This window comes from Equus przewalskii, chromosome 28, assembly GCF_037783145.1.
Source record: "Equus przewalskii isolate Varuska chromosome 28, EquPr2, whole genome shotgun sequence".
NCBI lineage: Eukaryota > Metazoa > Chordata > Mammalia > Perissodactyla > Equidae > Equus > Equus przewalskii.
Window position 1 is genome coordinate 12,977,372 of NC_091858.1, and position 12,538 is coordinate 12,989,909.

Consider the following 12,538-nt stretch of genomic DNA (forward strand, 5'->3'; position numbering starts at 1 on the left):
TGTTCAAGAGGAACATTCGCATTCCCTTTCCCCTACCCCGGGGCAGACACTAAGGTGCCAAACGAAACTGAGCACAAACATTCCAAAGTGGCTGTCACACAGAGCAGGCTTGTTTGGGAACACAGGGAGCGCCATGCTCTTCCACCCAAGCAAGGCTTCCCGAAGCCCTTGTCCAAAAGGTCAAATTAAACCCCACAGCAAAGACCAAATTCTAACGGTGAAAACCCAACTGCATCTCGGAAGGAGCGGGCTCACCCTGGCAGTGGCTGTCACATGGACCAGGCACAATAGCCTGTGTACCCAAATGGAAGCTACTAATGACCAGTGCAAGGAGATCATTTCCCATCCATGCCTCATCTAAATTCCCAGTGGGCAAGGGACCTCAATACTAAAGAAGTGGTGGCTTTTTAACAGCTTACCTATACAAAATCATCTTCACTAACCTCACCAATAAGTATATTTCCTATGTTTATAAGTTATTCATTAAGAATTACAGGTATATACGTGTGTAACTGTGTGTGTGGTACTTACCTAGAGCTGGGGTACTGTCTGAGTGGGTGCTAAGCACCAGGAATACTGTGATAAGGTGATATTATTCTTTTTTTAAAAAAAAAAAATAGTGAGAGAAGGTAATGATCCAGTAGTTAAGTGGAGATAACAGAAAGCAATTTCTACTGGAATTCTGGGGAGAATCATCTCCTTGGCATGGTACATTCCGGTGGTAGGATCCAGAGAAACGGAGGCTGAAACCTGAATCATGCCTTGAAAGCAGCTCAAGCCAGATGAAGAGGAAGCGGCAGTTGAAGCAAATGGTTTGCAGGGTATTGAGGTACATTCGGGCAATCCCGAATGTCAAGTTTGGACTTGATTGTGTGGAGAACAGAGTAGTGCTGAAGGATTCAGAGCATCAGAGGACCCAGCAGTATGGTGTAAGGATGGCTTGAGAAAGCACATTAGAACAAGGTGAGCGCTCAAGATCACTAAAAGGAGGCAGGATAAAGGAATGAGTGAGATAAACACGATAAAGGGCAGACAGGAGAACGGAAGAGGCCCGATTCCTGCAGCAAGGCCCGTGACCAAAACGAAATGTGATCAACCTGATGGTTTTGTGACACCCAGATATCGCGAGGCAATTTAATGAAATCGTCAAAGCAAAAGGACATGTAATTGTTTTCGTTCACATGTGCATTTCAGAAAATTTAGAAAACCCAAAAAACTCACCAGAAAGTAAGTAAAAATTGCCTGTAATCCATCTGATAGTTTTTATTAATATTTGGTTATTTATTCATTTTGAAGAATTGGCATTGCATAGTATAAAACTTTTAAATCAGCTCTTTTCACTAGTGTTATAACACGAGAATTACCTCCTCAATTAAAATGCATTCAGAAGCTGGAAGAGACAAAGTCAGATTCTCCCCCACGGCCTTCAGAGGCAGCGAGGCAATGCCAACACCTTGATTCCAGATTTCTGGCTTCCAGAACCACGAAAGAATAAATTTCTGTTATTTTAAGCTTCCAAAAAAAAATTTATATATATATACACGTATATACATTCTTTAAAAATGTGGCTTTTAATGGCTACATAATATTCTCTTCCAAAATATATACAATGATTTAGCTAGCAATTTCCCTATGTCAGACATACAGTCTTTGTGAATTTTCACTATCGTAAATAACTCTAATTCCCATAAATAAATAAATCTTTGTGCATGCTTATTATTTCCTTAGGGTAAATTTCTAAAAATAAAAGTACTGAATCAAAGGGCTTGAACACATTTTGATACCCAGTGCCAAAGTCCTCCCAAAAGTTGCACTAATTTATTATTACTGTCATAACGCACAAGAGTTCCCACTTTATTGCCCCACCAACACTGAACGCATCTGTCCTCAAAGCAAAAATATGAACCTACAAAAACTATATGAAAGCATATCCAAGAAGAAGCTCTAACCACATTCAAACTATCCCAACAAATGCCAAATAAACAAGACTGCATGTGAGCATAAGGGTGTATCAGGGAAATTTTTAAAACACTACTGAAAAAATAACTCAAAAGCACATGCCATAGTGGCAATGGTCTTGCAGCATCATTTTACTATGAAGTCACCATACTTTCATCCAAAACACTGTCACCAAATCCTATTCTCTGACTTTGAAATACAAATTTATTGCATTAGATTTGATTTGAAATAACAGAGGCTCCAAACTTGGTTAAACTGTATAAAATTTTCTGTACTTTCCCCAAGTCATAATGTAGATTAATGCTCAACAAAAACCTGAGGTTGCCACATCAACTGACAATGGTACCCTTTCTCTGTGCCAATTATAAGAAACAATTTTCTTCATGACCCCAATATTTGGGCAAAATTACTAAATATTTTAAAAGAAGGAATGTCAGTAAAGATTTGTATTAACTTTTGAAGAACTGTCTTTATGTGATTTCTGTCCAACATCTGCCAAACATCTTTTCGACCGATATTCCAACAATGCCAAGTTTTTTGCTTTTTTAGCTTTATTTTAAGTACAAGAAAATTCACTCAAAGCAATTTAGGGAAAAATTACTGTTTAACACCACTGCTTCAACTTAATAAAATGCATGCCTTTTAGAACTGATTTGCAATCAGCCTGAGAAGCACCCAGTGAAATGGATAAAAGTAAAAATAAGACCAAATTACATATTCCGATTTCCAAAAAGGAAATTTCTATTTTGAAAATTCAGTGACCAAAAATAATTTCTATCTACTAGAAGACAGAAAAAGTGTCACCACATAAACCTTAACTAAGACGAATAATTATAAGTCTATTATTTATATATTAGTTAATTTTAATAAAGTCTGATCCAGTGCAAAATGCCAAAGGTGTTTTAAGAGAACATGGTCTAATTCAAAATTAGAGGCAAATTCTAGGAATTATTTTATTACTACTAATTATTTTATTAATTGTAAAATGATGTAAGAAATGATCTAATGCCCTATACATACATATATATAAGACTTATAAATCTCAGATCCCAGTAAGATTTTGACAACTGCTTCTTCTTATAGGACAACTTGCAAAGGAATACATATGTATAGCACACTAGAAGCCAGAAAGCCAGATGTATTATCTCTCTTACAGTTGGCTAGCCAAATCTTAAAATTATTTTTCCTCAAAGTTTTAGACACTACCCAAAGCAGAAGTCTCTGTCCTGTCCTACTTCTCAAAATATTCTACCCCTAAAAAGCAGCAAAAATTCTCCTAGACTGTTCATTCTATACAACTGGAACCAAATAAGTGTTTCAGCATCACTGTTTCAGAGTTAAGCTTCAGAAACTCTCAAACAGGGCTAAAATGTACTGGAAGATAAAAGGAACTCACTGAAGAAAAACAAACAACTCTTGGATTTTGTAAAGGGGTAGAAAAAGCCTAAATTACCCTGATGATCTACGAAATAAACTATTTTCCCTTAACGATGATTGGACTCACTCTTCCTCGTCAACTCCACCAGAAACTACAACAGAACACATTTTTCCTCTCTTGTCATTATGTGTATATACGTTTTATACGTGTGTGTTCTGTTTACCGGATTCCTCAGCCAAGGCTTTTAAATGTGTTTGAGGAAAAATTGCTGTTCGCTGGGTGGGCAGGGAAAAGGTCCAGTGTGGTGGTTTTGTATACTGCTGAGCACATTAATGGGACTCACCAAATACCATATTTATTTTACTTGTGGCTTTCAGGGTTAGAAAAAAGAGGTTAGGGGTTTTGCAAAAACAAAACCTAAACCCCAAACAGGGAATTAGGACAAAACTACCTGGATTGTTCAGGCCAACTTACCTTCTTTTCCTGAATTTTTAACGTCATAAACCCTCTCTCTTTATGGTCTGTTTTGTACACACCACCTCTTGTAGAACTCGGGTTCTGAAATCTTCCTGTCCTCTTATTTCTAAAATAACAAGTGTCTCGCTAAAATTACTGACACTTCCTAGAGCCACATGCCATTCCCAACTGAAAAGGGACACTATCAGTGCAACAGGGCAGGTCAGAGGCAGTGACTGTCCTGGGATCACCTTGTACACAACCTCACACCTTAAGTCAAGGTGCCCAGGAACAGGGCAGACAACACTTCCAACCTGGTGGCAGCTAGGCTGAGATGGGTCAAGCAGGAAAACAAGACTTTTCTCTACTCACTTTTATGAAGTTAATTAAGTTATGGTTTTGGGCTATTCAAACCTCTTTTACTACCTACTAAAAGCAAAAAAGAAAAAGCCTTTGGTTTGCCTGATTAACCTTTTCCACTTACAAGTTTTCTCAATTGGGTGAACAGAGAATGATGGTTTCAAGCAACATATTCTTGCCCTTAGAAATAAACAGACTGTCGCTCGAAGTGACACAGAAAGGTTTCTGAAGCAATTATCTTTGTATGTTAGGTGAATTAGTTAAATAGAACAACTCCTTAAAAAAGCAAACTTGTCATCCTTTTTTAAGTTTTATTTCAGTGGTAGGGAAAATAAATAGCAAAGCAGCTAGTAAGGTTCAAGAAAAAAGTGGAACTTGCAATTCAAACGTCCATCGCTTTGAAAAAGAAAAAACGTCAGTGGTATTCCTTCACTCGTAGTTAAAGAACAACTAGCATGTAAACAACACTTTTCAAAATAATAGTTTACAATAAAATGGGCAATTTCCTCAGGTGAAAAGGCAATCTTCTGTTTACTGCAATTCACCTAGGTTGCACTACCACACAACTGTGTTAAGAGAAAAATCTTATTTATTTTGCATTGTTTTGCATGGTCTTGGCTCGCTCCTCTATCTTCCCCATTTAAATAGTTCCCATTTTACAAGTGGACAATGTGTTGAGAGGTTAGAGGTATTAATTAAATCTTCTGCAACGTTTGATTTCACTATAGGAATTTTAGTTTGCACACAATGTCTCAATAATAATTCCAACATCCTAACAGCTTTAGAGTCAGTTGATCGTCTGTTGACCCTATATATTAGGATGCAATACCTATATATTAGGATACAATACCTTTATAGGTCACATCTGGATGATACTTTCTAGCATCCACACACTCTAAAAGTTTCTTTTAGAATGTTTAAGAACTCAGTTGTGTGGGATCTTAAAAAGTAGGCAAAAAAATAGTGCTTCTTGGACTCCAGATAAGGTACCTGCAGGAACAGAGCCATTTAATAGGATACCACAAAATATCCTAACTACGAAATCCTGAAACGTTTGTTCGGGAGTTCCCTCCTACATTTGCTGAATTTTGTTTCCACCGAAGGAACGCTCCGCAGCCGCAACATTTTAATCGCAATTACGGACGCACCACATAAAATTTACGCTCAGAAGTCAAAGTCCTATTAAAACAGTCTCGATGCTCATTTGGAGAATTTTTAGTTTTAAACTCTTTTATTCTGTTCCCTATAACCGCTACGCCCCTAAATCTGCAAAACTTAATCACCCAGGTTCGGGGTCTTTGACTCATCAGGGAAGAATGCGGCTGATTAGTTATCTATTAATCCAAAATGCCTCGGCTGGAAAGAGATTTCACCAAGAACTTTTAACGCTGAAAGGGAGGGGGCAGGAAACAGAAGGTGTCTTTTAACGAGAACTTTCCTCTAGTTTCTTCCTTAAACCACACACACAAACGCACCCCACGACTCCCAGCCTCAGACGCAGAACTAAATCCTGACCCTCCAGGTCCCAATCATCTGAGGTCATCCAGGAGTCAGCTCTCGATTCCGCTTTTAAAATCCCGGACAAACAAAGCTGCGCGTTCTACTTACAAAACTCTCCGAAAAGTCCTGCAAGTTACGCAATTTTAGGCACGCGGACGCGCGTGGACCCACAAAAACAGCCTCATCCGAAGATACACCCTCCCGGGGCCACAGTCCGGGGCTGTGTCTCGGGGCAAGGACGATCCCAGCCCCTCGACTGCGGCGCCCCCTCCCCGGCGCGCAGCCCCGCGCCCCGCCGGCCCCGCACTTTGGAGAAAGCCGGCGGCTTCCGTCCCCACCACCGCACCAAGCCACTCCGTACCTCTTCCTCCTGAAGGTTGGCCTCGTTCGGGGTGTTCTCCTTCTCGGCTTTGCCGCCGTTGTTCATCTTCCCGGTCCTTCCTCGCCGGGCAGGGCTGGGGCGCGGGGCTGGGCGAGGCGCGCTCGCCCGCTGTTCCCTCCCCGGGCGCCGGGTCCCTCGGGCGGGCGCCGCGGGCTACGGGGGCTGGAGCCGGGGCAGCGGCGGCTGGGGCGCGGGCTCCCGCGGCGAGACGGCGGCGGCGGGCGACTCAGGAAGTGCGAGGGAGAGAGACGGGGCAGGGCGAGGCGGGCGCGGCGGACGGAGACGGGGACGGAGACAATCGGGACCCGGGAGGGAGACCTGGAGCGGGAGGGCGGGCGCGAGGGAAGGAAGGAAGCAAGGAAGGATGGGGCGAGGGCGCGCGTCCCAGGACGGAGCCCGGAGAGTTGGGGATGTGGCCGAGTAGGGGCCGGGGGCGGCCGCTGCCCTAGCGTAGGAGCTGCTGGAGGGAGGGGGCGAGGGGTGCCCCGAGAGGAAGAGGAGGAAGAGGAGGTGCGGGGCGCGGGCCGCGGCTGGGACGCTGGGACCGGAGAGCCGCTGAGTGCGCGCTCCTGGCAGGCTCTGGGAAGTACGGGATCCAAGCAGCTCCCTTTCTCTCGCCTTCCTCCCTCCCTTCTCCCCTCCCTCGCCTCCTCCTCCTCCCTCCGCCCTCCCTGGACGTGGGCTGCAGGCTTGCGCCCGGAGGGACTGGACGCGGGCCGGCGAAGCCCCCCGCGGGAGGAGGGGCTGCGCCGAGGGCGGCCGCCCCGGGCCGGATGGCGCGCGCCGGGGAGGGGCGGCGGGCCGCGGGCGGAAGCGGCCGACCCCAGCCCCGACTCGGCGGTAGGTCGGAGGGCTGGGGCCCAGGGGGGGAGGGAAGGAGGTCGGCTCCACCGGCTCGCTCGGCCCCTGGGGGCCCTGGCGGACCAGCGGGGCCCGAGTTGGCCAACTCGCGTGGCGGTGCGCACGAGCCTGGAGAGGGGCTTCGGGGAGCCAGGCCCCGCCAGCGCGACCCCCGGGAGGGGTGATGCGCTACTTTGGTTGGCTTCCTTTTCACGAGGGATTTGCACCCCTGTCCCTAAGCCTACCTCTCCTCTTCAGTACCGCTTTCGACCCATTTCTTCCCTTCCTAGTCGGCAACTTTAAATGACAGGATGGCCAGAACTCGAGTGACATCGAGGGGCAGCCCGCTCCGGGCCGGCTTTTTCAGGGCACAGCATCAAAGCCCTCTCGAACGCCGGGTCCTCCGAGACCTCTGCAGCCTCCCCACCGCCGGCTGTGGCGCTCTCTCCGCTGGGCTTCCCGTGGCCCCTGTTCAGACTCTTCTCTCTGCCCTTATCACACTGTTCTGGAATTATTTGTTTACCTGGCTGTCTTCCTCACTCTTCTGGGAGATCCTTCCTGGAAGACAAGACCGTGCCCTGTTTTTATCTTTTAATCCCACGGCTTTTTAAAAACGCTACCTGGTATATAGTAGGCACTCAATAAATACCTGTTGGCTAAGGGAATATTTCTCACTGCAAGTCCAACTGGAGGCCAATACAGACGATCTTGAGAGGGTCAAAGCAGCTTAGAGAAGAAAGGGGTCTCAGGTGACCTCTGGGAGGTCAGCGTACAACGCTCCTTGATGCACCAACCTCTGAAGGACTGCACGGTTTCCGTGTCCTCGGCTGTGGAATGGGAGTAGTTATATTTATCTCCAGGAGTTTGCTATTAGAGGATTATTATAAGTTGATAGCACTATAGCACCTAGCGCCCATTCTTGCCCAGTTTAAGTTTACAATACATGGAGGCTAACATTTTTGTTAAGAAAGTTTGCATTTTTCCTGAGCCACAGGGAGCTTTCCCAATACTGTATCATTTCAGCTTTTCAACGTGACTGCTATGAACACATAAATTTAAGGCTCCATATATCAGTAGGTTCTCCCTCACTTCTGACTCCCAGGAATTCTCTCTCACAGCATGCCGTTCCTTTCCCACACAGCACCAGCCACAATTTCTAATTATTTACTTGCCTGCTTCACTGTTAGTCTCTTTTCCCCCCACTAGACATTCTTTACCCTATACTGGTTTAAGTGCTGCTGGGAATGGGGTGGGGGTGGGAATTGAAGATAAGGCCCCTGCTTTTAAGGAGTTTCAAGTGGTGTTGTGGAGACGAGATACCCAAAACAACTCCGGGGCAACATAGTCGCAGATCCTGGCTCAAATTTTGGAAAGCAAAGAGAATATTTGCTTTAAGAGCATTGTGAAGAGAAAAACAGTTAGTGATACGTGGATTTACATGTTGGGTTTTTCTTATGGGGGAGGTCTGAAGATTTTGATAAAGATTTAATTGCTGCCATGATGTCATTTCTCTGTATGGGGAAAAAAAATAAGGTGTATCCTGGATGAGAATAAACCAAGAGTCTACTGAAATTGCAACTGGAGCTCAGAAGAGGCAAGGACTGCAATTAATCTGGAAACTTGGACAACCCTTTCCACTTCAGGTCCTCCATCAGTTATGTGAGGAACCAGGAGGGGGCGATGTCTTCTTAGGCAATGGCTGAGTGGTGGTCTTGGGCCCCTGTGCTGACCAGTGACACCAGCACTTGGCCCTCCTTGGCCATTCTTGCCAGTTCCTGAATACACTCCACAGAAAGGCATTGTCCTCCTGGAGCTTGGCAAAAGCCCAAGAAAGATGACAATTGATCTAGTCATTGATGGTTCCAGTCAGACTCCCCTCATGAGTAGGTGGAAGATGTGTGATTCCAGGGTACTGAGAGAACCTCCCCCACCTCTACCCGCAGAAGTGTGCCTTAATCCCAAACATAGAACACGATTCCTTTGTCTTTAAGCCAAGCTGGCACTGTGTCCTTGTTAAAAGTCAAATACCTCTGGAATGAAAAATGAGAATAAGTTCCATGAGAGGATCCTTGTCTGGTGTGTTCATTGTGTTTCCCAACATCCGGACAGTGCCTAATACACAGCAGGCACTCGGTAATTATGTTTGAATGAATGAACACATTGAGTCTTATCAGTTATTGATTCCTGGGCTTGAATGACATTATCAGCTCCTCCCAAGACCCTGCAGGAGGGACTGAATTAGTAGAGGCATCTTGGGATGAAGAGCCACCACAGGGGCACCAGGCAGATTTACGGTGGTGGTCTTTAGTGGTTGTTTTGCAGGGGGGAAACCCTAGATAGAGAGCTTGCACAGATGGGACAACATCAAGCAGCTGGTAATAAAGCAGAGAGATCTAGAACATGTAGTCTGTGGTGAGCATGAAATTCAGGGCGTTTTCAGAAAAGTGTATGGGGCTGGGGAAATACACCAGGAAAAGAAGAAGTCCTATTTTGTCCTTTCCATGAAAAATGGTTTAGCCTTATTTGGAAGAACAATAAAGTCATGTTGCCAACAAAACTCAGTGAAAATCTGTAAATAGACTTTATTTATAAAATTTTGTGAGTGAGCGGAAAGAGTTTGACTGTGTTGGGGGTGAGGGGAATGTCCCTTCATTCAGGATATAATGATCTTTATGACCAGTTTACTGCTTCAAAGAAAGAAAGTTTCAAAAGTCAGAGCTCCTCCGTGACAATAGTTTCCAGGCATGCTAGGAGATATAAGACTACAAAGGGATTTTCTATCCTAGAAAAAAAAGGGCTAAGGACCAAAAAATCTGCTCCCCCCCTGCCTACCACTTTGCCACATTTCTCCTGGCCTATCAGGTGACATCCTAGGTGGAAAGGGAAATATTGTCTGCACCTGTAGTTTTCATTGCTCATCTCTGTTTCTCTGGCTCTGTTAATTTTGAGGCTTAACTTAAGAAATCCAAAACTATAATTATGTGTTACATGTTTGTCTCTGGGATGTGCAGACAGTAAAGGTCTATTCTGAGGCAATGGGCATGGCTTGGGCTCTGTACTCATGTTAGCACTGCGGCAGAAAGCTGCAGTATCTACCACCAGTGTTGTGATGGTCTGTTGACTCTTCTGCATCCTCTGCTGGACTGAAAAAGTTCTTCAGGCCGGTGGCTGTGTTATATTGGTTTTCGTCATCCTTAACACTTCTTGCTCCCTCACCCCACCCCCACCCACCTCCAGGCTATCATCATCTTTGCCTGATTTTGTTTATTTATTTTTATGCCTAAAAAACAAACAATGTAGTACTTACCATCTTAACCACTTTTAAGTGTACAATGCAGTAGTGTGGCGTATATTCATGCTGTTGTGCAATAGCCTCCAGATTTTAACCCCCTAAATAATTCTGAGTTCAATCACTTCCCTCCAGTCATTTCTGGAAGCCCACATAGCCATGTGAGGAGAATTAAGTCCCCGGCTTACAGCCCTTGCTGAGCTCTCAGCCGACAGCCAGTACCAGTGGCCAGCCTTGTGAGTGACGTACCTTGGAAGTGACGTACCTTGGAAGTGAATACCCCAGCTCTAGGTGAGCTGCCTCAGCTGATACCACATGGAAGAGAGATGAGCTGTCTTCACTGAGTGGTGCCCAAATGGCAAAATTGTTAGCCAAAAGGTGAATGCTGCTGTTTTAAGCCACTAGGTTTTAGGGTGGTATGTTATATAGCAATAGATAACCGAAACATAACTGCTTACCGAGAAGTCGGGTCCTGCTGTCACAGAAATCGAAAACACGTGGCAGTGGCTTTGGGATCAAGTAGAAGACGGAAACTGGAAGAACTCTGAGGAGTCTGTGAGTAAGAGCATTAAAGGACAATCAGAGTATTGTTATTGCAGGCTGGAGAAAAGAGGACTTCATTTATGTAGCGGAAGAACAATTAGCTAAACTGGCTTGCTATTCCATGAAAGACAGAAAAGATACCTAATGAACATGTGCATCTGGCTAAGGCGATTTTTGGATAGAATGTTGAAAGGGTTGAGTGGTTTCTTTTTTTAAAATTTTATTTTACTTTATTTTTTTTGTGAGGAAGATTGTCACTGAGCTAACATCTGTGCCAATCTTCCTTTTTGCTTGAGGAAGATTGTTGCTGAGCTAACATCTCTGCCAATCTTCCTCTATTTTAGTGGAATGTCTCCACAGCATGGCTTGATGATGGTGCTAGGTCTGTCCGTGCCCGGGATCCAAACCCATGAGCTCCAGGCCACCGAAGTGGAGCACGTGAGCTTAACCACTATGCCACCAGACCAGCCCCTGAATGGTTTCTTTTAGATGCTTATGATATAGTACCAGACAAGTGAGATGAGCTAAGAAAAAAAAAAGAACTCTTCTGTTTTCAATCAGAGTTTAGAAGAAACATAAAGAAGCCAGGACTCGTTGGATATGAAATAAAACTATTTCTCATTCCTAGCTTCTCCAGAGGACAAACTCTCAGAATATGAAATGGCTTAGGGGCAAAGGTCAAATCCAGGATGCTATCAGGAAAATATGGCCTTAGGAGAAAGTTCAAGGCAAGGATGTGGCTAGAAGACCCTGTGGTATGCAGCCTCTACCATGGCCCCCAGGATCCCTACCTCCTAGTGTTCAAGCCCTTGGATAATCCCCTCCCCTTGAGTGTGGGCTGGACCTAGTGACTTGCTTTTCATGAATAGAGCATGGCAAAAGTGATGGATATCACTTCTGAGATTAGATTACAGAGCAACCCGGGCTCCCATTTTACACCCTCTCTTGCTCTCTCACTTGCTGCCCTTGATGGAAGCCAGCTGCTATGATGTGAGCTGCCCTGTGGAGAGGCCCATGTGGCAAGGAAAGGTGGAGGCCCCCATCCAAGAGCAGCAAGGAAGTGGGGCTTTCAGTCCCACAACCTAGAAAGAACTGAATCCCACCAACAACCATGTAAGCTTGGAAGTGGATCCTTCCTAAGGGCAGCCCTCAAGGAGACGTGTTACGGACTGGATGTTTGTATCCCCCTCAAAATTCATATTATGAAGTCCTACCCCCCAGTGTGATGGTGTTAGGGCCTTTGGGAGGTAATTAAGTTTGGATGAGGGCTGAGAGTAGAGTCCCCATGATGCGATTAGTGCCCTTATAAGAAGATAAAGAGAGAACAGAGCTTCCGCTCTCTACCACGTGTGAGGATATGGTGAGAAGGTAGCCATCTACAAGCCAGGAAGATGGCCCTCACCAAGAATCAAACTGGCTGGCACCTTGATCTTGGACTTCCCAACCTCAAGAACCGTAAGAAATAAATGTCTGTTGTTTAAGCCAACCAGTCTATGATATTTTGTTATGGTAGGCTGAATTGACTAAAATTGAATTGACACCTTGCTTTCAGCCTTGGGGAGACCTTGATGCAGAGGGACCCAGCTAAGCAGAACCTCGGATTCCTTACCAACAGAAACTATGAGATAATAACAGACTCTTGTTTTAAGCCATTAAGTTTTAGGGTAACTTATTATGCAGCAATAGATAAGTTGACACCCCAGAAAGATTTAAGTTATTACCTCACAGAGCCTTTCAACTGGACAGTAAGTCTTCTAAGAATCTAAATGGAGTTGCCCCACAATAGCCTCACACTGGCCCAAGGTGGAGAAGGGGCCTGCCTTGGCAAGAA

The 12,538-nt window shown here is 45.0% G+C and overlaps 1 protein-coding gene and 1 long non-coding RNA gene across 17 annotated transcripts in view; one reads left to right on the forward strand and one right to left on the reverse strand.

Annotated features, from left to right (window-relative positions):
• The window catches only part of RBPMS (RNA binding protein, mRNA processing factor), a 170,929-nt gene extending 163,602 nt beyond the window's left edge, over positions 1-7,327 (reverse strand). For 11 of the 16 annotated variants that reach the window (XM_070598111.1, XM_070598120.1, XM_070598104.1 and 8 more), the window contains exon 1: positions 6,015-6,649. In XM_070598111.1, the coding sequence (XP_070454212.1) occupies positions 6,015-6,080 (66 nt within the window). In that variant the 5' untranslated portion in view covers positions 6,081-6,649. Of the gene's footprint in view, positions 1-3,811; positions 3,992-6,014; positions 6,693-7,120 lie in introns of those variants that run through there. The other 5 variants (XM_070598105.1, XM_070598110.1, XM_070598109.1 and 2 more) reach the window with 4 other exon arrangements.
• Positions 5,808-12,538, forward strand: part of LOC139079998 (uncharacterized) — a 78,964-nt gene continuing 72,233 nt past the window's right edge. Inside the window, exon 1 of the long non-coding RNA XR_011534094.1 lies at positions 5,808-6,029. This is a non-coding gene — a long non-coding RNA (uncharacterized lncRNA). The remainder of the gene's footprint in view (positions 6,030-12,538) is intronic.